Source organism: Hippichthys cyanospilos, chromosome 8, assembly GCF_059441005.1.
Source record: "Hippichthys cyanospilos isolate Australia breed blue-spotted pipefish chromosome 8, RoL_Hcya_1.0, whole genome shotgun sequence".
Lineage (NCBI taxonomy): Eukaryota > Metazoa > Chordata > Actinopteri > Syngnathiformes > Syngnathidae > Hippichthys > Hippichthys cyanospilos.
The window spans coordinates 13872509-13900258 of NC_142376.1; the positions used below are offsets into that span (position 1 = coordinate 13872509).

The 27750-nt window shown below is 41.9% G+C and overlaps 1 protein-coding gene across 5 annotated transcripts in view; it reads left to right on the forward strand.

Annotated features, from left to right (window-relative positions):
* The window catches only part of sipa1l2a (signal-induced proliferation-associated 1like 2, genome duplicate a), a 93684-nt gene extending 66250 nt beyond the window's left edge, over positions 1–27434 (forward strand). The window contains exons 10-22 of one of the 5 annotated variants that reach the window (XM_088421111.1): positions 2645–2899; positions 4003–4149; positions 5541–5644; positions 5723–5811; positions 7199–7572; positions 11565–11849; positions 12643–12696; positions 14512–14650; positions 18011–18227; positions 19502–19633; positions 22558–22675; positions 24068–24143; positions 25470–27434. In XM_088421111.1, the coding sequence (XP_088277237.1) occupies positions 2645–2899; positions 4003–4149; positions 5541–5644; positions 5723–5811; positions 7199–7572; positions 11565–11849; positions 12643–12696; positions 14512–14650; positions 18011–18227; positions 19502–19633; positions 22558–22675; positions 24068–24143; positions 25470–25616 (2137 nt within the window). In that variant the 3' untranslated portion in view covers positions 25617–27434. The remainder of the gene's footprint in view (positions 1–2644; positions 2900–4002; positions 4150–5540; positions 5645–5722; positions 5812–7198; positions 7573–11564; positions 11850–12642; positions 12697–14511; positions 14651–18010; positions 18228–19501; positions 19634–22557; positions 22676–24067; positions 24144–25469) is intronic. The other 4 variants (XM_088421113.1, XM_088421112.1, XM_088421114.1 and 1 more) reach the window with 4 other exon arrangements.
* Positions 27435–27750: the final 316 nt, after the last annotated feature.

The window sequence follows — 27750 nt, forward strand, 5'->3', positions numbered from 1 at the left end:
CTCCTAGCTCACCCTCCCCCCCCTAGACACCAGCACAGAGGAGGACATCCCCCCCCCACCCAAGATCACTGCAGCCCAGGTGTGTGGAGAGCTGAGGAGGCTGCGACCCAACAAGGCAGCAGGTCCAGATGGAGTATCCCCGCGACTGCTGAAGGCTTGTGCGTTGGAGCTGGGAGACCCTCTACAGCGCATCTTCAACCTGAGCCTGCAACGGGGGAGGGTCCCCCAGCTGTGGAAGACATCCTGCATTATCCCAGTCCCAAAGAAACCACGACCGGAGGAGCTCAACGACTTCAGGCCGGTCGCCCTGACATCACACGTGATGAAGACCATGGAGCGGTTGCTGCTACACCACCTGAGGCCACAGGTCCGCCATGCCACTGACCCCCTGCAGTTTGCCTACCAGGAGAAGGTAGGAGTGGAGGACGCTATAATCTATATGCTACACCGATCCCTCTCTCACCTGGACAGTGGCAGTGGTGCAGTGAGGATTACTTTTTTGGACTTCTCCAGCGCCTTCAACACCATACAGCCTCTGCTGCTCAGTGGTAAACTGACAGAGATGGGAGTAGGCTCACACCTTGTGGCATGGATTACGGACTACCTGACAGGCAGACCCCAGTACGTGAGACTGGGGGGCTGTACGTCCGACACTGTTGTCAGCAGCACAGGAGCGCCACAGGGGACCGTGCTGTCTCCTGTCCTGTTCACCCTGTATACGTCAGACTTCCAGTACAACTCTGAGTCCTGCCACGTGCAGAAGTTTGCAGACGACACTGCTATCGTGGGATGTATCAGGAGTGGGCAGGAGGGGGAGTACAGGAAACTGATCCAGGACTTTGTCTCATGGAGCGACGCTAACCATCTGCACCTGAACACCACCAAGACCAGGGAGATGGTGGTGGACTTCAGGAGGCCTAAACCCCATCCGGAACCAGTAACCATCAAAGGAGAATGTGTAGAGTTTGTCCAGACCTACAAATACCTGGGTGTGCAGCTGGACAATAAACTGGATTGGACTACCAACACAGAAGCTCTGTGCAGGAAAGGACAGAGCCGACTGTACTTCCTCAGAAGGCTGGCGTCCTTCAACATCTGCAAAAAGCTCCTGCAGATGTTCTACCAGACTGTTGTGGCGAGCGCCCTCCTCTACGCAGTAGTGTGCTGGGGAGGCAGCACCAAGAAGAAGGACGCCTCGCGTCTGGATAAACTGGTGAGGAAGGCGGGCTCGGTTGTGGGCACAGAGCTGGACAGTCTGACAACTGTGGCTGAGCGACGAGCGCTAAACAAGCTGCTATCAATCATGGACAATCCAACGCATCCACTACACAGCATCATCCACAGACAGAGGAGCTGCTTCAGTGACAGATTGCTGTCACTGTCCTGCTCCACGGACAGGCTGAGGAGATCATTCCTCCCCCATGCCATGAGGCTCTTCAACTCCACCCGGGGCAGTAAAAGCTCACACTAAACTCTAAACCTCATACTCTGCACTGCACTATTCACTTTATACAAGCACCTTAATTATACTTGCACTAGACTCCAACGATTCACACTATTCTGTTTACACTGTTAACAAGCACCTTAAGTATACTTCTGTACTGGACTTATGTGTATCTTGTGTACTTTATTTCTCATATTTTATATCTCGACTTGAGGATACTGCTGGTAATGTGAATTTCCCTACGGGGATGAATAAAGTATCTATCTATCCATCTATCTATCTATTACACGGTACGCTTATCCACACAAGGGTCGTAGGCTTTCTGGCGCCTATCTCAGCTGGCTTTCAGGCAGTAGGAGGGGGACACCCTGAACTGGGTGCCAGCCAATTGCAGGGCACACAGAGACAAACAACCAACCGAGCACCCAACCACACCTAAGGACAATTTAGTATGTCCAATTCACCTGTCATGCATGTTTTTTGTGTGTGGGAGGAACTCGGAGCGCCCGGAGAGAACCCACGCAGGCTCAGCCATAACGGTTTAGAATGACATTATTCATTATTTGCAGTCATAGACTAATTGGTACATGTGTGATATATGTGGTAAAGATTTCCTGGTTTTCATAGTAAAAGAGTATGTGAACCACTTAGACTTTTTTTGTTTGATAGGATTTGAGCAGTAGTGATATGTTGCAACAACAATCGCCAACATTCTTGTTATGCGCACATGGTGCAATAAACATTGCAGTGATTGTAGCTATTTAATTGTACTAATGAGTAATGGTATTGCATTAATTAAATAAATTGAATTATATTTTTAAACAAATGCTCCTACAATTGAACAATTCATTATCACTTTTAGAATTTAGTTATATGGGAATATTGATTGTAAAAAGCAAATTATCTCCAAATTTACTGTGGATTTTCATCACATTAAATATGCACCAATTTACATATTAATAACCCTTTGATGTTCGATATTATTACAAAATCAAGTCATATTAGTAATCAAGTCTTAAATTCAAGGCTTTGCTTCACTGAGCCTTTTAGTATCGTTTAGCATAATGTTTATGTTCCATTTCACTACTCGCTCCAATCCTGTTTTGGCAGAGAAGCTGTAACCTAAAAAACAGATATCAGAAAACAGACAGTTATTATAGACACTAGGCTTACTTTTAACTGTCTTGAACTTTTTCCCAGGGGCTGCTCCGAGCTATACCGTATTCCCATGGTGGAGTACAAAGTCGACAGTGAGGGCACACCTTGCGAGTACAAGACCCCCTTCAGAAGGAACACCACCTGGCATCGGGTGCCCACGACAGCTGGAGCTCCTTTGTCCAGAGGGTCGCCCACTCAGGGTCCTGACCGCCTCCAGTGTCAGCAGATCCTGCAGCAACATCAGGCTGCTATACCACGAAGCACATCCTTTGATAGGAAGTTACCAGATGGATCCCGGTACGATTTCTTTTTTTCCATTATTAATACTGCGTAAAGCATTGTTTACATCAGATTCACATTTCTCTTCCAAAATCTTGATATTCTGGTGGAGGTTATTTTGTAATTGTGCAGAAAATGGATGGATGGAAAAATGAAACTCATCAAGCGGTACTTTTTTGTTGGGCTATCGCATGAATATGAATGGAACATTTTAGTGTGTCTCATTCATGTCTTTTAGATTGGAGCTCCCAGTTTAGTTTATGACAGCCTCTTTAGGACATCTCCATCCAGCCATGTAAAGCAGTGATTTGTTCATCCTAATGAAAGCCCCACAGTCATGATAACCTTTCCAGTGTCAAAATGACCCCCCCATGGCTTTGCCTGTTCTGACTGTACTGGGATAACGGTCGCCCCCTCTGCCTAATCTCAGTCTCTGTCAGTGGGAGCACTCCATTTTCCATTCTTTCTTTCACTCTGTGTATGACTCCCACTCCATGCTCCCTGAGCCACTCTCTAAAGGAGGTGATGAGGACACTGGCGAGGCGCAGCCCATCTCAGCCAATTACTGCAGAAACAAAGAAAGAGTTCCACTCTGGACCAAAAATGATGTAGCCCAGTATGAGTTGGAGCAAATGGGAGATAGGAGGAAATATTGCATCATTGAAACAAATATCAATGCAGATAAAATTGAATTTATAGTACATTCTCTTAGAATGTTTGTGATACAAGTGCTTAATTGGAATGTAGCAGACAAAATAGTAACAATAATACTAATTGTAATATTTGTGTCATAGACAAGAAGTTCATTGTTTGAATAATGGCCTCCCTATGTGGAGTTTCCTATGTATTAACCTTGCGTGTGTGTTTTTTTAATGTGACCTGTGACTTCTTCCATACTTCAAAAATATACTTCTCAGGTTTATAAAAGATTTTGAAATTTTCCATATATACCAGCAAGTGACTGGTGACCAGTCACTCACTCAAAGTCAGTCACCTAGGAGACTCCACTCAACCCGTGTCCAGAATAAATGAATATTACCTCATTTGCCAATGTTAAAGAATAATTATTATTCCTCTGTATGTTGAATTTTTCATATGGCTTGTATGTAATTATCCTGCAGAATGATGCAAGATTTGGAGAATCCCCAGGTTACTTCCTGTAACAAGGGAGACCAGCATTACCGCAGCTCCCCCAGTAACCAGTCTTCGTCCAGCGACCCAGGACCTTGTGGTAGCAGCTCTTGGTCTCAACAGCCTGGATATGATGGGTAGGTGACCACATTAGTGGAAGTGCTTTTCATATCCTATTCCTTAACTTGTGGGTTGTTTGGAGTTTTCTGATCATCCCTGGATTAAGTAATTTTCCTATTTTTTTTAAAGTCAGCAGTCCATTAGAAATTCTGTTTGGGTCAAGCAAAACCTTTAAGTCTCTATCCTAGTGAGGGGAGAACATTGACAAGTGTCACTAAAGGTAGCGGCTCTATTGGTCTTGTCAGGGTCCATTCACGGTCGCAAACATTTGCCAAACGTTTGCCAGACAGTTGCCAAACCTTCACCCGTACTGCTCTTGTTGAAAATTTCCTTGCGATAAGATCAAGCATCAAACATATTTTCAGGTGTTTTTCCCTCAACCATGGTTGTCACAATAGTAATTTTTTTTGTTGGCAGACATGTTGTCTCACCGAACAAATCAAATATCTGTGGAAACTTTTACGGAGGAGCATTTAATCAGTCTGAAAAGTTTTCATTCACAGAGATTGTCTACCTAAAAGATTAACGTACATTGTCTGAAATACAGTCAATTCCCTTTTTTCTTTGTCTTTTTCTGTTGTTGTGTAGTTTCAGACAGGTTCCAGCATCTCCTCGAAGAACATAAAAATGAAATTATAAAACCATTATAAAGAATAGATGACTAAATTGGAGTAAGAGCCTGGCTTGCAGAACTTTCTTTTTGTCTGGATTGGAAATAAATTACATAAAAGAAATGAATTATAGTTTCCAGTCAAATCCAAAGAGACCAATAGCGTGAGACTGTGTTGACTTTACTTCGATGTCCTCTCTTTTAACATTGTGTGTCGGGAAATGTCATGTCATGCTCGATATGCAGGCCTTCTAGTTTTTAGCTTGATCCTAGCACATGAGCAGAATGCACCAGAGGCCAATATGCTTCTCTAAGAGGTTACAGACCATGACAAGAGGCTTTACTCCATGCTGCTGCCTTCCCTTGTCAGCAGCCTCAAATGTGCACTAAAATGGCAGGGATCCGGATAACTGTGGTCCGCCAGAACTGACACGATGCAGAGCAGAAAAAGACACATTGACTAGTGTATTGATCTCCAGCTAAGGTCGTTGGGAAAAATCACAAAGCATATTGGCTGCAGTGCAGAAGAAGGAAACCCCATTAGCTCTAATAGCTTTAATTATAAACCCTGTTGGAAAAATTGTCTCCTTTTTTTTTCTCTCAAGAGCAAGATAGTTCTTGTAATGCTGAGTCATCTGAAAGGTCTTTTGTTTGGTCCTTTGTTCTGAGCTCAAGTGTTTCTGCTCTCAGTGATTGCATGTTAATTGTGTTACATACTGTATGTTAAAAATCTATTGAAGGCTTTCTTCTTGTTGAATACAATCCTCACCATTTCCTCCCTCATTTTTCTCTTTGCAGATGTCCCTCTCCTATTCTTCATGAGCATGCCGGAGACATCCAAGGGGGTGATGGAGACATCCCCAGGGAGAGAGAACCTACTCTGGAGAGGACCAGGTCTGCAGGTGAGTGCTCGACCCATTAAAGCAAGTAGTGTAGAAATGTGACAATCATGTCTATTTTTCATTCATATCATTCTGCAGAAGCCAAGTGGCACATACCCTCTACTAAAATTCTGAACCCTCTGAAACAACGAGAAGGAAGTAAAGACTCTCCCAACAAGCTCTCCAGGGTAAAAGTTCAATTGTTTCCTTTGATTTCAGATGTAATGTCCACATTTATGACTTGATTACTTCAGCGCAATGCTTTGGGTGAAACATATTGGCTGTATTACAATGTAAACTTTGAACCTCTGATCAAACTTAGGTTCTAGATACACTTACATTTTTTGAGTGATTGACTGTTAGCTGATGAATCAGTGCATGGGGCAAAAACAGGAAGTGGCGAACGCAAATAAATATCGTAGTACGTGAAGTACATTGACAATTTCGCTGCTTGCACGTCGTTATTTCCCGCATTTCCACGTACAATGTCTGTCTGAACAGAAGTGAGAGAAGATGAATTTGCCACTGTAGTGCAAGAGAGTGCGTAATTGTATGATAGTGCCATAAGGGTTTGTCAACAAAGTGAAGAAAGCCACAACATGGGGAGACATGGCGACGCAACTACATTTACCAGATAGGATTTATGTTAGCATGGCGCGATACTGTGTCAAGAGCGTGAAGGTTTGCTTCACATGGACTGTTAATATTTTTATATCTCGTACCCGTAAAAAGATTTCTGGTTGGCTTTTGCTAAAAATGAGGAAAAGTGACTACCACTGCCAATGGCAGGGAGGAGTATTACCTCTCAAACATGAGCAGACTGTACTTCGTCAGCGTTGTTGCGGTGTATTTCTGTATTTTTTTCGGTGCAAAGTGCCCATGGTTCAAACATCGGCACTGTGCCAATGCTACAGGGTGTAGGTGTTGGTCATTTTCAGCCCAAGGTCAGCATTGCTTAGAATTTTAGTTCTGTCTCTTTTTCCTTTGTTGTTCTTCTTTTACTTTGATAATGACTAAGGCACATGCAGAACAGTCAGGGTTTTCAAAATTCTGTGCTTACCACACCCCAGGAAAAATGGATGAAAAGTTGAACCATTCTCTTGGCACTGTACATGGTTTCTGCTAACGTGCTTGCCCTCACGCTTTTAAAAGAGGTCTTTTGTGATGTAATTTCGTATGATGACATAATTAATAATTTAATTGAAATTGCCCTCATGACTCTGCAGTTTAATTGAACAAAAAATGTTGGGTCATGTTCTCGTTTTACTTGAAAAAAAAATGATCAAGAATTACATTTAGCCTGTTGTACTCAACTGAATAAATGATCTAGCTGATGATTTAAGCTGAGTGGTGGTTAAGTCACAGTACACCAAGTTCTATGCTAACAACATTATACACTCCAACCAGGACTACTTACTGTGAACCGGGATGACATTTTTCTGTAAAACTAGGACAAAAAGAGCAAGAAAGAAGTACACTCTTACTATGTCCGTAATTCTGTTGCATGTTAAAACTGCAAGAATTGTTTCACCCTGCCTAATGCATTGTTTATCTGTGATTCTCTTTCCGTCCTAGATGGGCGATAAGAACTCAAGCCACTCAAGTAGCAACACTCTGTCAAGCAATGCCTCCAGCAACAGTGATGACAAACACTTTGGCTCAGGGGACTTGATGGACCCGGAGATGCTGGGTCTCACTTACATCAAAGGGGCCTCCACGGACAGCGGCATCGACACCAATCCCTGCATGGTTCCTGGGGCTCGGGTTTTGCTGCAGAGCAGGGTGGGGGAACAGGGACACCCATGGATGTCAGAACACCATGAAGACGGGGCATCTGAAGAAGACCATGGCAAACCATACCTGCCACAGGGTTACACTTCTGCTTTAATGGCTGGTAATATGACAGAGGGAAGCATTGGCAACCTGAGCGAGATCTCTTCACACTCAAGGTACTATTCATCGCCTAAACTAGACTTATGATTATTGTTTTTAATTACATAATGTTGGCATAGGTGTATGTGAGTGTTTGCGATAATACTTGTTGTTTGGTTTGTTTCACATGGTGGACAAATTAAAGCTCGGGAAAGATTAACACACATCGCATCTCACAATTTACTCTTGGCCAATTTTACAGTCGGTGGTGTTTGGCTTTTCACATGCTAGCAGACATTAAATAGAACTGAAGAGTACTCCTGACACTTGAAAATCATCTGAAAGTGTTGCAATACAATATGAGGCATTTAGTTTGCTGGATTTTTTGCAAAAACAAGGCTCTCATCACAAGGGCAACTGCAAAACCATGGAGTTCTGTAAATATGCGTTGCAAGTCACTAACAATGAACAACAAAAACAATGCCTAAGTCACCAGAGAACTGCTGACTGGTTTGATGATCATAAATGAGAATCACATGCACTTTCATAGTAACTGGATCTAAAGAGCATAAGAACAGCAATGAAGGACATACTGTGGCGTGAAATATCAGAATTATGAATGGTAACTGATGGTTTCATTGCTGTAGTTATAACGTACCATTACTGTGAACAATATGTTTCAAATGTCTCTCTTTCTTATGCAGGGCCAATACTAAAAAGTGGCATTATGTTGTTTATAGTACATTAAATAACACCTGTGTATTATAAAAATGACTTGAAATGCATAGTTGGACATAACCACAATGTATCCCACAAGTGAAGGAAAGCACGATCAGTCCTCTAGATGAGGGTTCCCCAACCTTTTTATCACCATGGACCGATTAACGCTTGAGATTTTTGAGGGGGGGGATATAAAGTACACAAAATATGAGCTCACCATTAACAACAAATTAATGGGAGCCCTCAGTTTATTTGAGTCTCAAAAATACTTTGGAGGCTGCTACCTCTAAATGTATGAAAATGTACACAAATTACATTGATTAAATCATTCTACTTACAGACAGTTATGGGCCAGATTTCACAGAGAGACTGAGAGAAAGAGAGAGTGTGTCACTGACAGTGACTGCTTTCAAGTGAAGCCTCTCTGTCCATCCTCACTACAAAATGTAATATCAACTGCGGCCAGAGGCAGTGCCATAAAACAAAGATCAAACCAAACAAAGCATAAATGAATGAACTGTTAAGGGATAAACAAAATTAGTTCTGAAACATCATTGTTTCGGATGTGGCCCATGCGGCCCGGTACCAGTTGATCCACGGACTGGTGCCAGGCTGCGAACCATATAAAAACTCTGGGCCCTGTGAGAAGGACCTCCCCGTGTCCCCTGTTTACGGCCACGGGGATAGAACAGTCAAATAATGAAAATGATTGACCCTGAATCAAACGCATGTTTTTTTTCTGCTAGTAGAAGGCATAAGCGGTAAATCTTGCACCGCATAAGAACGCTTCAAGCCACCGCACATCTTGGAGCCACAAAAAAAAGTTCATGTCAGGCATGTTTGTTGTCTTGGGTCAAAGTTAGGGACGGTACGCAAAAGTGCACGGTGATTCATGGGATCCAAGAACATTAGAGCATGCACTCAGATCAGAAATTCACAGGCTGTTCAATTGTGCCCTTTTGTTATTTCGTACTCCACAGATGAGCCCATTGCAGAAAACACTACTGGCTTCACACTCCTCTTTTTTTCATTCTATTTTAGTGGTTGCCAAATATTTTTGGTGTATTATCACCACCATCTTTAACACACAGTTAAGTGGCCACCTGCGAAAGGAAATTTTAAGACATTTGTATTTTTCGGTGTCAAACCGAAATAAGTTAAGAATTGGCCATATAACACAAAATACTGATGCACTTGTTTTGTTTTGTTTTTTAATGTTGTCATCTTGTGTAATAAAGTAAAACAGTGCATCATGAAGAAAAAAAAAAACATCAAGTCACTCCTTTCCTGAGTATAAGTCACATGATTGGCAAAACAATGAGACTGTGATTTATAGTCCAAAAAATATACGCTAAGAATTCTAATATAATTTGGATGATGCAACATTTTATCTCCCTGACTAATTTAGCCAGTCTATTGTAATTGTTAAGGAACCCACAAGACTTTTTTGCTTTGCTTGTTATGTGTACTGCTAGGACAAACTTGGCCAATTCAAAGACATAGTACAATGTAACAAAAAAAACCTATTTAACTTCTGGGAGATTTTACAGCATTAGCCCAAAATTATTTCTTTTAGGAAACCCATGAAAAAAGGGAATAACAACACACACTTTTTGTCGTTCTCTTTTTATCAAGGCTATTACTTCATTCTGTTGTGGTTTATGTCTAGTGTATCCAGTTATTTATTTGAGCACTGAGCTAAACACGCCGAAAGATTCATCAGTATATGGTTTCCCGCACAAAGCCGTGTTAGTCGCACATGTAGTTCATCGCCAACAAGAAACCATGCCTCCTCTTTCCCTTCTGTTAATCAAACATGCACAGGGGGATTTTTTATTTCCTGGCTTAACAGCTACACTTTTCAGCCATCCTTGCGCTCCTCTCATGTCTCACTCGTCCAGCTGTGTTGAGGATTGCTGGTCAAGCTGTTGTCAGGCCGGAGCAACACGGGGGAGGGTTCCATCGCATTCCTTTCCAAGTGCCCCTCGCCAGACTGCTGCCCATCTGGGAAAGAGGAGGGGTGTGAAGAAGACTAGTCTAGCACCCAGTGGTCATACACAAGTCTCATGTTTATGGCATACGCTGTATGATGATGCTTGTGTAATTTGCTCACATTAAAAGCGTTTGTGAGAGCAATCACAATCCTTCTATCTGGAATAGCATTCGGCATAAGGAAGTACTGTAGTCCGTGCCATCATTGTGCCATGTCCACCAAGCTGCTGTCCATCTTTTTCACTTAATTATTTTTGACCATTTGAACCAACAGGGCAACAGCAGGGTGTGGCCCAGATGGTCATGAATATGCAAGTGCTAATTACCAGCTCTTGCCCACGTATTAGTTCACCAACTTCACACAAGATATGGATGTTGCATCTGAATTTTAATCATAGTCCAGTCGTCAAATTTCTGAGTATTTTTTTACATTGCATCTCATTGTTAGAATGATAATGATTCATTGCTAATTATATCCTAATATATCAGAATATATTCATCTGAAAATTGAGGGGAGGGACCACAGTTTCCATTTCACAGCATGCCAATTTTAGAAAATGAATCTGCCCTATAGAAATCCATGACAATGTTTTTTAAAATATTTATTGCGATAAGTTTCATATCGATGCCAATATTTTACTCAATAATATAAAAAACTCAATCTACTAATTCTTTGAGCACCACGTCACAATAACTTATATCATTTTTTAAACATGTGATGTAGGGATGTTTAAAATAATCAATTCACATAATTGCGATTCTCAGACAGTACGATTTAGAATAGATTTAACATTCTCAAAATCGATTTTATAAATTAAAAAAAATGTTATGACAAATGTGCTTCCTGTCGGCTTCCGTACGTTGGCTTGCAAACAGCAGAGCCAATGTACGCTTCACCATCCCGAAGGTTTTTCAACTCAAATTAAAACTTAATATATGTTTAAAAAAAGCAATTTGTCTCCTTTAGTTATTCTGTGTCGCTAAGCAGATTCAAGTAGTATAATGAATGAAATCACTTGTAATCGAATTGAATGGTTTTGAATCGAACATAATTTTGAATCAAAAATGGATTCTGAGACGAATCGTAGACCCAAAATCAAATCTTGAGAAAAGTCAGATTCCTTTCCATAATGTAATGTGTTATTACTAGTGAATACAGTATGTGCCAATACAATAAGAACACATGCATTTCTATGATTTTCATCTATTGTCTTATAGTTGATTTTCCCTTGAGGAAATGCCATTTTATCATCTCACATTTGTTTATGCATTCATATTGTTTGTCTGCTTTTGATTAATTCATGCATAGTCAACTTTTGAGTTGCATCCTTTTTCTTTTGTTTTGCTTCTTGGCCAGTGGCTCTCATCACTCCGGCAGCCCGTTGGCGCGTGGTGCCAGATATTGCATGTCAGCCGACTCCACCAAGGTGTACACCATCCCTCAGACCAGCAGCTCAGGTGCTGAGCTCCAGCCCGAGCCTGGGCCAGGACCCGCTTGTGGCCCGGTGCCTAGTTCCGAGGCTTACGGACAGATACGTACACAGCCAGATGGCAATCTCCCAGTGAAGACAACTGATAATGATGATGATGATGATGATGAGTCTCACAGTAAAGAGGAGCCTCCCAACATTTCAGAGTGTGGGTGAGTGCAAGTTTGTGACCAAGATGGAGAAAGAAATGTCATTTTGCATGAGTTGATTTTTACAACGAATGACTATTATGCAGCGCATGTGCCAGACTCATTCCAATACAAGCAATCCCTCTGTCTAGTGGCCTATCAGTGTGCATAAACTCAACCTGATTGAGGCAGACGTCCACAGAATAAATACGCTCAATGAAGCCGCGGACATAATACACTTGGCACATGTCACTTGTGGTTATTGATCGTTTCCGAGAAGGCGGACCCTGTGGACGGCCAGCCTGAGCTTGTAGCAAATACCAAGGAGGCATCCGCACTCTGCTAGGGGATGGCGATTACAGAATAGTCATGGGGAATGCAAAAGGTAAAATATCAATGCATGCCATTCTTCGACCTGGTTGAGGCTTATTCCCTGAAAATGCTCTCTATGATGAAATAGGCTTCGGGTTTCTTTCAAAAGAGTCAGACTTCCTCACGGGAAAAAAACTTTGCTCCAGTCTTTAAATAATTTCATTTGCTGTGCAAAATTTGTTTTTTAAGTGCTCGGTGATTGATCACATGCAATGAAGTCATCTTCCGCAGACTTATGAAAAAGCCCGTTAATTTAGTTATCCTCCCTGTTGGGTTGTTTGTCATTCGCTTTACCTTACACAAGCCTGTCTCATGATGAATGGTGTAATATTTTCACACAGCTCTTGTTCTAACACCATGAAGCGTCTTTTGACCTGCTTTAAGACTCGTCACTGCTCCTAACTCCTCCTTTTTTCTCTCTTCCACGTACTCCTTCTTCTTCCAGAGGAGCCGAGAGCTTGTTAGCGCTGCTTCTCAAAATGCTGTCTGAGCGTGCAAGGTACACAATCAGTGGAAATCAACCCTGTTGGCCCTAGCTCTGAACCACTGTGACCCTCCCCCATATATGCACTACCCTCTCCCATTTCCCGAACTGCCACATCACTCCCTCAAGATGGTTGCTTGCTATAAGTGGAGGTTAATGACTTGTGCATCAGTGGCGATGACATTTCCACTGGGTCTCTGCAGAATAATGTTACAGTGCACTGCTGTTCACCGAAAAACTCCTTGTGTCAGCCCCCCAGCAAGGTTCCAGCTGAATAATAACAATAATGTTCGGCAAGCTTGCGCAGTGTTTGGTGTGTTAACATTCTGTAAACACTAAACTCTATTGTTAGTATTCCGCAAACCTAGTGGTATTGAATGTTTTTGAAGCTATAACTAGGGCCTGGCCAAGATGGACGCTTTTGTGGCCAATGCTATTTTTCGGGCTTAAATAATGCTGATTATTGACTAATTAAACGATTTATAATGATGAAAAAAGTAATGTACAACAGCGTACAATAGCTTACAACAAAGAACCCCGTTCAAGTTTCCTCCAAAGGGCATCTCAAACACTGCTGGAGTGTATTACTGATGGGTTGTAGATGGATAGATGAGTTGTCACGAAACCCAGAAGTGAGCATCTTTGAAAACGGTTTCTTTAAGAAATGTAAACAAAAAATAAATGTAACAATGAGTCAGATTTGGTAGTTAGGTTCAGCTGCTGTATTTTACAGGAAAATAATTTCATTAAAGGATAAGAGTAATGCCACTGCAACAGAAACTAAATATTATTTTTATCTGATAATTTTACATTAATTCAAAGATTTTACTCAAGTAAATTTGTTCCGGACTTACGAGACCATCGTTGATAAATGCAATCAATCAATTAGAAAATTGATAAATATGTTTAAAACTTGGAATTATTTGAAAGCACTGGTATTATAGGATGGAGTGCCGTGTCACTTATATACAGTTCATGTAAGTGGTTAGAGTACATAAAGGTAAAAAGTTACAATAATTGGCAAATGTCGGCTGATGTTTAATGGGCCATCGACCGATTAATTTTTTGGGCCCAAGCTATACTGAATGCACTTGAAGTTAAATTGAAGTCAAATTTGTGATAGTGACTAATCATGTTCACGCTTAAAGAACTACAACTTAACTGAAAAGATGCTTCTAGTGTGAAGTGTAGTCCAAAGAATTAGTGTTGTCATAATTTTATGTGAGAGTTGTGGTGTGAATAATACTCTATATCTCTGTCCAGCTCTAAACACACGTGTCTTGTGTAAGCATTGCAGCCAGGCGTGTGTGTTGTAATTCCCCTCTGTAGCCATCTAACACTCCGCCAACCGCAGTGCCAAGGGCAGTGCTGACACTGTGTCATCTTCACTGGCTGCTCATTTAAACTGACTTCACTGGATAGGTCGCCCACATCCGAGAGCTCACTCGAAAAAGTGTTTGTATGTCCTCAGCTGCCCACAAACCAAACCATGCCACCTCTTATGGGTCCTGCAGCTCTTATGTCTTCCTCTAGTGGTGTCTCGACACTCCTCTAGAATCCAATATTTCTGCACTTCATTCTGGATACCCCCCCATCCCACCCCCGCTCGGCTGTGTTGTTCACACTTTCCAGCTCTGCTCCTTCACACACTGTTGAAGCCTGATGTTGGCATGCCAAATCAGATCCACCCGAGTTGCCTTGTGTGATACTGACATACTTTCTTCAATAGCTGAACCCAGGCCGCCTGGCCCAAAGCCTCCCCTGCAGAACGTGTCTTGCATGACCCCGCTGATGAGCTCTGCTGTTGTGTGCCCTCTGCCTTGTCTTTAGGGCGCTGTATGCACAGGAGGCCGCCTGCCGCCTCCAGGCTGCCGATCGGGATGGAAAATCATTACAGAGACTTTCAAAGGAAGAATACCTGAAAATGATGCTGCCCGACAGTCCACCGGGAGAAAGCAGGGGTCAGAAGGTGAGGCCACCAACTAGCCTTACTATATCTTGCATGGCGTGTGTGCAAATGGACCTGTTAAACTTTAACATGAGAAAACAGCGCATTGTAAGGAGTGAGCACAGATATGAGCAAACAACCCTTAGGCTATTTCCCTGGATTCAAAGCTTGAAGCAGAGCAGATAACCTCTAACCACAAAGACAGAGACGCCAGAGCAAACATCTGCGGCTACAAGTTCTCTCTCTCTCTCCCAACAGAGCCTTTATGTCGAGGTTGCTATTGACAGGTAAATTCAATTTATAACAGAGCCTGAGTCTGCTCTATTGGGAAGGCATGGATTAGAGGCAGAGAATGGAATGATGTTTGCTGTTGCTTGGTCCCACAGACTCTATTAATTTGATCAGCCCCTCCCCCTCTGCTGTCCTCCTTCTATTATCTCCCTTGGAAGGGACCCTGGGGATGCACAAATGGGTTATTTTTGGATGCCGCTCAATTCTTGTTGAAAATCCACTTCCTCTCATGAGAGGAGGAAGACACACAGCCATGTCCATGCACAAAGCATCTTGGCACACTGATTAGTTTGTCATATTTTCGCACTCTAGCCTTTCATTGTAAAACAGATCCTTTCTGTTGTAAAATGAACACATGTGTCTGGGTATTTGCTATTTGTCACTTCCCTTCCTTTCCACCCCGTGCCTAAAAAGAGCTCACCAACAAACCCAAAGATGCACTGCAAGTTTAGATTTGTAAAGCTTTTGTGTGCACACATCCTCTGCCCGATAACATGCGGAAAAGCAATCTGGGAGGGAGATGCATGCAAAAGGGCACTGAGCCAGATGTCCAAACTTCTGTTTACTGTATAAACCATGTAATCCTAATGAATACATACAGCTCTTTTGATGGCGGTGAATGTTTTCAATCATCAGCTGGCACGAGAAGCAGTGACATTACAGTAATGACAATATCGGAAAAACCGCCGGATCATTTCTAATTTAAAACAATGTGACGTGATTGGACCTGTATGTAATCAAGGAGTATTACTGTAAAGGTTAGCGCATGTGTCACTTCCGGCAGCCACCCGATGCCATTCTTTGTGTGGGTGAGCAGGTGCTGAAAGATTTTCTTTGGCAGCCACGATCTCCACCCGGACGTCCCTTCCACAGACAGGCTGGCTATTGTGCAGATGACGTAAAGGAAAGGCCGTTTGCAGCTTATTCTACTGCGCGGCGACTCTTGTGGGAAAGAAACTGGCAAGTGAATAGGTGGTTGTTCAACACATCCTCCCAAGTGGCACGTCAAAGGATTCCGTATGTCGCTTGTTGGCTTTGTCCATTGAGGAAAAATTCTGATAAATCAGGGGGAAAAAAGGTGGATCTGTTAGTGCAGCTGATAGGCGCATGTGCGAAAGAATTCCTCATAGCCTAAACCAGGCTTTAAAATTCTGGCATTGAAAGTCACCATTGGAAACAGCTTCATGCGTTGTATTAAAACGTACTCTTTATATAGTATACTCCAGCTTCACAAATTATTTCTTGTCAAAACTGAACATAAAGGCGGCAGAGGTGAAACAAAACACATTTGAACTGGAAAATTCATCAAATCAAACAGACTCGACCTGGTCCACTTTGAAATGCATCGAGATGTATTTATTGGATCATCTTTTGTTGGAGAGCTATATCTTAGAACAGTGGTTCTCAACCTTTTTTCAGTGATGTACCCCCTGTGAAATATCTTTTCAACTCTTTTTGGTGAATGAGAATTTTAACAGGGTTTTACATGTTTTCCTCTTGAATGTGTTGCAATAACAGACTTCCTTGTTAAGTTCAAAGCTGTGAGAGCTTCGAAGGAGGCAGAGTGTGTACACTTCTTTAAATTCCAGTCTATCTTCGCTTTAACTATGCACTAGCAGTTTGTTCGCTTCTCACTGTGGGATTCGTGGCAGTGCAATCTTTGAAATTGAGATGGCTGGGTGTTGGCTTGCGTGGATGCCAGTCAGCGGATGTTAGAGTCGGGAGGCTGTATGCCGACGTTTACTCATCTGGCCGACAGCCCCGCATCTCATTTGTGGCTACTTTTGATGCCTCTCCAGCAATATTTATGTAAGCTAAACAGGGCAATGACGGATTGGCTTGCGCTGTGTGGTTTCGCGTGTTTCAAGAGGAGATCCCTGTCAAAATTTTGGCCAAGGCCTTGAAGTTCTGTATGTATCCTTTGTGGAATACTGCTTCACGAATAGACTTCCCCTCGGGAGAAAAATGCTTTTCCAAGTCCTGCGTGGTTGTTCTCAACCTTGTATGGCAACCGCAGCACTGGCCTCTGAGAGTCCATTCTCAGTCTATTGTAGTGAGCGCACACACACAAAGTAGTTTGCACAGCATATGCCTTCTAGAGGAAGTATGCACTCGGCTCAGCAAAAATGTGATTTAGTAGACTGCGCTATTGACAGCGCCTTGGTAAAAGCCAATGCCAGAATCATCTCTCAGAGCTGCAAAAATTATGTTGGCTGAGTGGTTAGCACTGCCTCACAGTTGAGAGACCCGAGTAAAATTCTAGCTGGCGCCGGCCTTCCTGTGTGGAGTTTGCATGTTTTCCCCGTGGGTTCTCTCCGGGCACTCCAGCTCCCTTCAACACGCCGAAAAACATGCATGGTAGATGTATTGGACACCCTCGGTGTGATTGGGTGCATGAATACTTAGAGAGAACGATGAACAAACCTGTGACTGAATTAGTTCCAAAAAGGTTGAGTGCAACATCAATCCCTCTCGTGTGATATTACTCATGTGTTTTGTTTTTCTTTTATCATCAATCTTAAAGCGTGAAATTCTTAATGATGGAAAAGGGAGTGTTTTAAGTCGAATTTGAAAAACCATTCAATTGCTGCTAATTGTTAAATGTAGAAACAATAATACTTTACTTTTATACTAAGTGTGCAGATCTGTCCCTCTACCTGATTCCGCTGTGTACAACATGATCCTCTTTATGGAGTTTAACTTTAGTTATATCCTATCCAGCAGCTGAGACACATTGACTTTTTCTTACTCTGCAATTTCTTTAACTCTTGTGCAGTATCATTTTGATCATTTTGGCACTTTCCTGGAAGTGTGATAGCTCAGTTGGTGGTGCCATTTCACACGTTGCCATGTTGACACCATCTGGGTTGAAATTTCAGCTCCCTCATGTCTTCTTTTATTGCTCTCCCTTTGATGTGAAATGCCTTGTATGTACACATTAAAGAATTGAACAAAACGCTGCGCAAGGGTTAATACGCAATGCTCTTTATCTCCTTGGCCACCCATTGTTGATTAACGCGCATACAAAGTGTGTTTGGATTCTTGTTGACTCCCTTTTGATAAGTCGTTCCTTTTCTTTGTTCCACCCAGCTGTTTGTGACAGGAAGTCTGTCGCCGCGTCATTCCCTGTACCGGACGTTATCGGACGAGAGTGTATGCAGCAACCGCAAGGGCTCATACACCAGCTCCCACAGCTCAATGCTGGACCAAGCCATGCCTAACGACATCCTATTCAGTACCACGCCACCTTACCACTGCACACTGCCTCCTCGCATGATCCACAACCAACCGCAGTCAAACCTGAGGAGTAAGTACAAGTTTAGTGCAGAAGATGTGACTGATGAATTAAATCTAAAATGACAAAATATTTACTGCGATTGTATGCTTTTTCATTTGATTCAAGAGCCTCTTTTCAATAGCGAGACTTGGCTCCAGATGAGAGTCAGCATATAGATACTTGTGTGAAGAGCTACTTGTATCAAAACAATTTCACTGGCCCTAACCAGCAAAACACTTGAACACAGCTCCTTGGCATTGCCTGCTAATTGTGTGTTAGGCGACGCGATGCCTAGAAGAGGCTCGAAGCGCCGTCTGCACCGAACTGACACCTGTTTCTGCTGGCTGGTTTTGCCACACCGTCTTCTGAATATGTATTACTAACAAAGTGTAATGTGTCCCCCTTGCACCACCGCAGTTCGTTGAGCACAACTCCAGTATGATGTGAACGTGTCCACGTTTCCATGCTAGTGTATGTCAGCCGCGGTGCTTCATTCACTCATCAGTCACTGTCTGCTTCCCCTCTCTGTCCCTCATGTCTCATTTCCACATTATTCCTCAGTCGTCTCTGGCTGCTGCTGCTAGACAGAAAACAGCTTTTGAGGGGGATGCTGGGCTCCTTAGCCTTGTCTAGCTGTCATGCTGATGGATTCCTGATTGTTTTGAAGGGTGGTTGAGAACAGCGGCTCTCGCTTTTTTTATTTCCATTCTGAAACAGCCCAATTTTGTAAACAGAGAATCCCTCAAGCTGCTGCCTATGTAGAACGGAAGCATCAGCTCAAGATTTCTTTCGGTCGCTATGTGCTTCCCATCTCATGCCTCTAGAAATGCATCTTTGAAGTTTTGGCCTGTTTATTGCATTGGATTTATTGTAGTACTTGGGTGAAGTCGGTTGTATTGGAGGGCGATATTGATTGAAACATGAGACATTCACTTTGACAGGTTATTTATTGCCTCTCTCTGTTTTTTGCAATTGTTCTGCAGAAAACTTAGTTTCATGTCACTCCATCCAATTGTGCACAGTCTTTCTCTTTAAAATTACTTTGGAGTTTGAGGTGTTTAGCGACACTATTGACGTAAGTGCCAGATTTGAAATGAGCTGTTTAACCAAGCATGTTTTGACGATAGCTTTTATTGATATACCACCTAATAAAGTGAGATCTGATCCCCGCCATCCCTGATGCCCGCTTCTTCCCTAACCCTTTTCACTTATGCCCCACTGCAAACTGATGGGCAGCTCCAAAATGAGCCCTAAACTCAGCACGAGGCCCAGACACTGATTTGGGCACCCGCCTGTCTCTGCAGGTGAGTTTTGGTTCTCTGACGGCTTCTTGGCAGACAGGTCCAAGTTCAGCGACCCGGGCCTCATGCCCCTCCCAGACACTGCCACAGGCCTGGACTGGTCTCACCTGGTTGATGCAGCAAAAGCCTTTGAAGGTAACCTGCCTTCCTCAAGCTGCTAGTGCCCCCTAGACACCAGATGCCTTTCCTTTTTGCCGCTTAGCTTATATGTTTGTCTGTCTGCAGTCTGCAAGAATTTTTCCTCTTGCATGTGTACATGTGTAGGCTTAGAATACTGTTAGGCAACCTTTGGGAAGTGTTTGCTTTTTACCCTCTCTGCTTCGAGCCTCATTCTGATCACTTGGAGAAGCCCCTTTTTGACACTGTAAGCCCAACAGTTCATTTCTCATTTTCTCATCGCAGTAAGTAATCAGGCCTCAGGTAAATTTGGGTCTTTTTTTTTTTTTTTTTTAATATGGAGCACGGTAGGTTTTTTCTTTGTTTGTTTTTAATACAGAGCGTGGTAGTCTCATGGAAACTGTTTGTGTAGCTTTTTCTCTACCAAGACTAAAAATAGTACTTTATAGTGGTAGGCATTTCTCTCAGATTAATGGCTTACTTAATGCATTAAGTAGAATAGCACCATTGGCGAATGTGCTCTAATGTCAAAGTACAAAACAAAGCCATTAGTATAATAAAGTTTTAATGTTCATTTCCCATCCTCTAGCAATGTGCATTAAAACTTTGTCAAAATGAAAAAAAATATATATATATTATGCATATCTATGTTGGAAATAACCGTGTTTTTTTAGACTATAAAGCACACTGGATTATAAACAGCACCAACCAACAAAAATTTAACATAAAATTAATTTCCCACATTTATAGCGGTTCACAGGGTTCAAAGCGCAAGAAAAAAGTAGCAGTTTACAGTTATAAACGTACAGTATACTGTATATCCACAACTATACAGTGCCAGTCAAAATTATAGTAACACCTTAAAATTCAAATTGTTACAAATACTTTGAGGACAAGAAATTCAAACTATTAACTCTTGAAAATGCATAGCTGAAAGTCACATCATGATCATCATTCACAACATGAATTTGACAGAGAAGGCAAAGATGTACAACGCTATTGTCTGAACAAAAGGTGCCCGCTTTGAAGACACTAACCTATGAAACGATTAACCTTTTATTGTTGTTGTTGTTTACCAAATAATTTCATCAATATTTCTCCGTAAGATCACCGACTTAAATAACTTAGCCCACTAGTCTAAACATAGTATTGTTATTAATATTAAGCTGCAAAATTCAGCTGTCTTTTGTTGTCGTTTTGTTTTGTTCTTAATCTTAAATGCCTGTTTCCTGAGTTCTGTCATGTGACTTTCACATGAGCCTTAATTGTTTCATTTTCAGTTGAGAGTATCAGGCAAAATGGCTGCCCCTAAGACAGATACAACATTAGTGGATTTTGCTGATTAAATAAATTCCACAAAAGCAGAACGAATCAGAAAGCTGTGTTTAGAGTAGACTGGCTGCACAGAACACAATATTGTCTACTTTTTTTGGGTTGACTTCCCATTTAAACATGAATATACAAATCAGGATGTTTTTAAATGACGAAGACAACTTCATAAAGGCAGTTTCAAAGGTTTTGACAGGCATGGAGTATTCCTGGGGGTTCCTCTCCCACAAATACACAGTAAAATATACAGTACATGCAGCACCACCAATTTATAAAAAACTGACCAACGTGACCAGAGCGACTGTTCCATGTCTCATCTGAGTGTGCTTTAATGGCATTTAAAAAGTGAGGACACGTCACCATTTTCTCATCATGTTTGTTTGTTTTTCTTTATTTTTACGGGCCTGCTTGCAGAGTATTTCCCATTTGTCACTAAAACGCCAGCATGCTTGAACTCTCTCTGACCCCAAGTCCACTAAGCGGGCAATGTAGCATGTGACTTACTCGTTTGTCATAATTAATAAGGACTCGTGATTCAGATTCCTCACTGATACATTTTCTGCTGCATCGCCCTGCAGCAGAGCATTTAAGTGGAGTAGAAACAGTGAGGATGATGCAGGGCGTGACAGGCAGCCCGACTGGACAAGAACGACAGCGGGTACGAATGGAGGCTTGTTGTTGGAGCGGAACGTGGCCGCAGGCTCTCGTTGTGCCATGTACGTGTATGCTTAACTAGCACTGCTTGGAGCAATGCATTTACCACCGCTGCTCGCTTGGATGCCGAGACGCTCGTGCAGAGCCACTGTGCAGGGGGTTGCTACAACTTAGTAATAAAAATATTGCCCCCCAATTGCTTTATAATTTTTCCAGTAATATCTAATAGCAACTATTTGTTTCTTCTGTTTGTGTATTCAAAATGGACACTACATCCTCCTAACCACATAAACTACTTTTCTGTTTTTAATCTTTCAAACACATACATGGAATATGAAAAAAATGTCCATTCATATGTAAATGAAAGCTCGGTGTCCTTTTCCTGGCTCGTCTGAGCATCCACCTCCAGACTCAATTAGCTTTTTGTCTCTGACTGGATTAGTGCTACATTAAAGGGAGGGTTTTTCTTAATCTCTCTTATGAATATGCAGATCCCTCTATCTTGTGTCTCACACCATGGGCACAGGACAGGGAGGATGCTCACTCAAGAAAAGAGCATTATGCTTCAAAAACTGAGCAGTCCCGAGCATAACATGCTAAATTTGGCTTTCCCAGTGGGATTTGAGGAAGCTTAAGGGCCTGATACGGGAAAAGAAGCATGCCTGATTCCTCTCAGCCCATTAAGAAGCAAACAGCTGCTAGAGGAAAACTCAGAGAGGGAGGGTGGACTCCATGCTCCGTTTACCACCTTGTTCCATATTGTCTGCCTCCTGATCGCTCTGTGGGAGAGCGAGAGGGTCCGTGTGTTTGTTTGTTTTTTTTCCACATTCTTAAAATAAAGTGAAAACATTGAGTCATACTTGGTTTGAATGTTGCTCAATTCTAACCGAGACAAATCCATACTTTTTTTTTTTATAGAAGATCATTCTTATCTAATGTGCGACCCGTTGTGTCTATAGACCAGCGTGTGGCATCTTTCTGCACCATGACGGACATGCAGCGGGCTGAAGCACTGGAGCTGTCTCGGGAGCTCACCAGACGGGTTGTTGAGGCGGAAGGAGCGGCGCTGGATTCAGAGTACGTTGCGACTTGAGTACTCCGAATATGCCCAGGCACAAACTCTGTAAACAACCGATGTCATCTCATCTCATTTAAGTCCAACACTGCTCTTAGAACTGTGTTTGTAAAATTCCAGTTATAATTTTCACTACGCTTCAAATATTGTCACATACCATGCTGCTCCGTTCTGCTGTTCAAAGCTGCATAGATAGGTAGTATACATAGCAAAATATTGTTTACAAAATATTTATTCCTTTGTGGCTCTCACTGCCCTGCCGATGGCATCGCTGTTGTTTATTTTATTTTCAACTATTTATACACGCCGGTGCCTTGTTTATAAATGTATGTACAGGCTTTGTTTCAGCAGTGCAGGCAGTGCTGCTGACAGTTGTGGCTGCTGTTGTTTACATCTATTGTTTTTGCATTGCAACCTTTTGTGGTAAAATGTGGTTTTGTTTTTTGTAGATGAAGCCTGAAATTAGAATTAGTTGCAAATCGGAACAATACCCTTCAATCAGATCATATACAGTATTTCAACATAGGCAATAAGCAAATAAAAATTAGTTCATTGCCATTAGAAATTGACAAGCAGTTTGAGCTATAATAAAGTGAGGTATTACAGTATATACGGTGTGTGTGTGTGTGTGTGTGTGTGTCTGAATTAACTATAAAAACTGGCGTAACGCATTATAAAATGCAGTCTCAATAAACAGGTTATTTTTTGGAAATTTTACATACACGGGGTACACTGTGTTTTAAAGTGTACCTGATTTTGAGACACATTGTCAATTTTTAAGAAAATTAAACAATTTTAAGCGTGCCCTATAGTCCTTAGAGTATGCTACCGTATTTTTTGACTGAGCCACAATAGAGTATAAGGCACAATTACATACATAAGACTCACTGCCTTTTTTTTTTCTTCAGAAAATTCAAAGATTTTAAGTGCACCTCTTAAAGATAACCCTGACAACCTCATAGTGCTAAAATTGTGTACCGTATTTTTCAGAATATAAAACACAAGATAATTAGGCACAGTCATATTGGACAGGTCTTTTTTGGGGACATTTTCACACATAGGGCACACCTTAGTATAAGACCCATTACAGCTCATTAAGGTACACAAAAAGGTACAGTAAACGAGTCAAAGTTCAATTCCAATTCAAGTTCCATAAAAAAGGCATATTTGATTATAAGTTGGACTGGTGATTTTTGTGAAGATTAGTGGAGATTAAGTGACCCTTATAATCTCAAAAATATGGTCGTATTTTTCTTCATATTAGGTTCCTTCCTGTAGAGTGTAGATTCATTCCAGTATTATTTTTGTGTGCAGCTGCTGTTTGCAGAAATATGGGAATTTGATCATTACGGGACTAAGGGGTTCTTTTTCTTCCATTGTCTCTTGCTATGCAGCGCCCCATCTACACTTACTGGCAAAGTGAACCAGCTTGAGGTGATCCTCAGACAGCTTCAGCAAGACCTCCGAAAGGTAACTTCACCCACATCTAATGGATCCCTTTCGCTTTGAGTTGTTCCTTTTGCTCTCTGCCCATCTCAAAATAGACTCACGGGTGCCCTGTGAGGTCTGCACAATAGCATCTTGTCCTCTTTATTCAATAACCTGTTTCCCTGGTCTCTTTGTATCAGGCCTTTATGTTTCCCCGCTTCTAATCATGGAAACTGAAGGAAATGCACTTTAATCAGGCTAAAAAGGCTTCTTTGCTATGTTAATGTTTCATTTTAATCTTGATACATTCGTAATGGCGGCCCTTTTTATCCACCTCTTTTTAGGAATTTTTAATTCCGCATCTCTTCCTTTTAGTGGTTAGCACGTTTGATTCACAGTCCTGTGGTTGTCGGTTTAAATGCTCCCTTGCCGTCTTATTTGTCTCGAGTCTCGTGTGCATATACGGGGGCTTAGATTCATTGACGACAATTTTTTTCAGAATTGTGAACGAGCGTTTGTCAGTAGGCCTCTTTAATTGCCTGGCAGCCAGTGCAGGGTTTGCCCTGTTTTTCATTCAAAGTCAACTTGGTTGCACCTAGTAAAGATAAGCATCTCATTGACTTGGTCTTTCTTAAGCATTCCCAAAAGATGCACGTGACTTTAACTCCAGATTCTAAATTGGAAGAATTTAAAAGTTAAAAGAAATTAAAAGTTTTCTACAGTTTTTTTTTTTAAACTAGCCAACTTAATTTCAGTAGTTGAATTCAAAAAGTGGTGCTCATGCATTAAAAACAAACAAAAAATTAAAATTTCGCTAACAGTCACCCACAATTTACCATCTCCAGAATATTTTTTTCTCTAGCATAGAAATAGGATATTTTTGTTCTGTTTTTGTTTTGGAATACATTTTTGCTACTAACTAGTGTACTATTTACATGATATTTGTAAACTATAGGAAACAAGGAGTAGGATGAGATGTAAACCATACTGAACTGTGACAACCATTGATAGTCCTTTTTCTTTCTTTCTTTCTTTCTTTCTTTCTTTCTTTCTTTCTTTCTTTCTTTCTTTCTTTCTTTCGTCTTGTGATATGCACCCATTTGGTCTTGTCATATTTACTTACTCGCTATGTTTGGTCAATCATTTGTACGGCCCCTCTTTCACCCAAACAAAGTCGCAAGAGGTGCCAGCTAACTCACAACTTAAATGAGACATTTTTTCTTCCGCTTTCTTATGCACAGCTTTCACTCTGTCACTTTAAGCCATCAACTTGGTTATTTCAATAAGAAAATACTCTCCCAAAGATATTTGTCTTTCGGCTGGAAATCCAGACACGGACGTGATGTACACATCTCCATCTCTGTTTAGGAGAAGGAGGACAAGGCCATGCTACAAGAGGAGGTCCAGCACCTGAGGCAGGACAACATGCGACTGCAGGAGGAGAGCCAGACGGCGTCGGCTCAGCTCAGGAAGTTCACCGAGTGGTTCTTTCACAGCATCGACAAGAAACCCTGAGATGGAGACGAACGACGGCGCACACTTGGACCCGTACCGACGGCTCCCGCACCCGTCCACAACACTCGCCAATTGTCTTGGGAAGACTCTGGAAAGAGCTCGAGTGTGGTGAGACTCGCATTACGTGACCCGGCCTCCTCGTATTCAGCGCAGAGCCGTCTGTATGTGACATTAACAGTTTCTCGATCACGCCAACTGAGACTCCTCCTGGGAAATTCCCTCATCTCCGGCTGCGGGGAGGAATTCTTCCACGAGATCCTCTTACAGTAGTGGAATGTAAAGCTCATTTACTGTAGTCAACTTGTAACCTACCTACGCACTGTATGTCACGTCAATCTACTGTACCTGCAGCTGTACTCGCTGTCACAGCTGCTTGGGAAAGAGGATTTCATCAAGTGGCGCACCCTCAAGAGGAAACCTCTCACGGGTGAAGAGTGCAGCAGGAAGAATTAATGAATGTACCTCAACTTGAGACTTTTGGTTCCCTAAGTGACTAACAAAGGAGTTTTATTTGCGCCTTTCTCTTTTTTTCAACTCAAGTCCACTTTTTGTTCCTTCAGTGTTGTGATGACGTGTCACATTTCGGCAGCGGTTTTGATGTTCAAAGGTGCTTTTCCCTACACGCGGTTGTCGGTAGTCTCAATTCACTGTCGCACTGTCTTAGCAATAACAAGTTGTAGTTCTGGAACTGTGTTAGTAATAAAACTATGAAGAGGTTAGCACAAACATGAAGCAGTTGTACACTAAAGCAGGAGATTGTGCCTAAAACTCTTGGGTGTAAATCGGATTGTTTCTCTTGGCTTTTCTAAACACATGCCTTGTCTGTGGCTCACTGATAGAAACGCGTGTGTGCGTGTGCGTGCGTGTGTGTGCGCGCGCGCCTGTATGTGTGACTAGTTTATCGCAGCAAAATGTGTTCTTATGCAGTGGTTTTCAAGAGCATTAGAGCAAGCGCCAGTGAACCACAATTACAATGCCAAATGTGTTTATTTCTGTACATATCGGCCACAGAAGTGTCTTGTATTTAACACTGTTATTTAAGCTTATTTAACCTAAAGTTGTTTATTTTATTAAGGGTAATTGATTTTCTTTTTCTGCACTAAGGAGAGGTAAAGGTCTGTGTATGTTGTAAAGTGTGTAGCAGGGCTAAAAGAAAAAAAAACAAAAACAAAATATATATATTTAAATATATAAATAATGATTTTGGAGATTCCAACATTTGGATGCTGCTAGATTACAGTCTGCTGGTTTGTATGCTTTTCAACATGTTGCTCTGTCTTGTTCCCGGGGAGGGGGGGGGAGACACTGGATGTTGTTTTTGTGTTTTGTTCTGTTTTTGTTTCTTTGTTTTTTTTTTAATAAATGTAGATGGAAATGTTTGGTTTTACAGTTTTATTTTAATCAAGGGAAAAAATTACGTGAATCTATCAAGGTCACAGAGACTGAGCCGAAACCAATTGTTTTGTTCGGTCAGTTCGATCAATAAGTAGAAAAAACATCACGGTTGTAAGTATGGGTATTTGTACGATGACAGTTACGTCGTTTATCGGATAACCATCGTCTCTTGATGTTCTTTGAAAAAACCTCCTGAGCTGCTTTTTCCCTCTCCTCTTCATGGAAACAACATATGCTGAACTGATAAAAATGCTGTCATGGAAACGTCCACGCTAATCTCTTCAGGGGATATTTTTGTTTCAGAAGTTTAGATTTGCTGCAGAATTGCACTGTTGCTTGTGTCCAATCCAGCTGCCAGACTGTAAATCGTATCTGATGGTGAGATCTTAAATCTTTGATAATAAAAGACACACCATCAGGGAATGTGTATTACCAAAACACAAAATGTCTCAAAAGAATGTAGCTATGCATTTGTTTACTTAAAAAACTAGTTTAAATGAGTAATCTGTGTTCATTTTAGGCTGTACAAAATAGATGAACATGAAATTGTAATGAGTTTATGAGATGCGAGTGGCTTTAAATAATTGGCAGATGTTGCCTTTGCTGCAGGGACAGCAAGAACTCGCTGAATAATTAATCACTTGCCCCTCTGAGTGTTCACAGAAAAACAATCCAATTTGCCTGCCACTTCCTTCCAGGAGCTTCCAGCCAGGGCAGGGCTGCCGGAGTGGATGGCCCT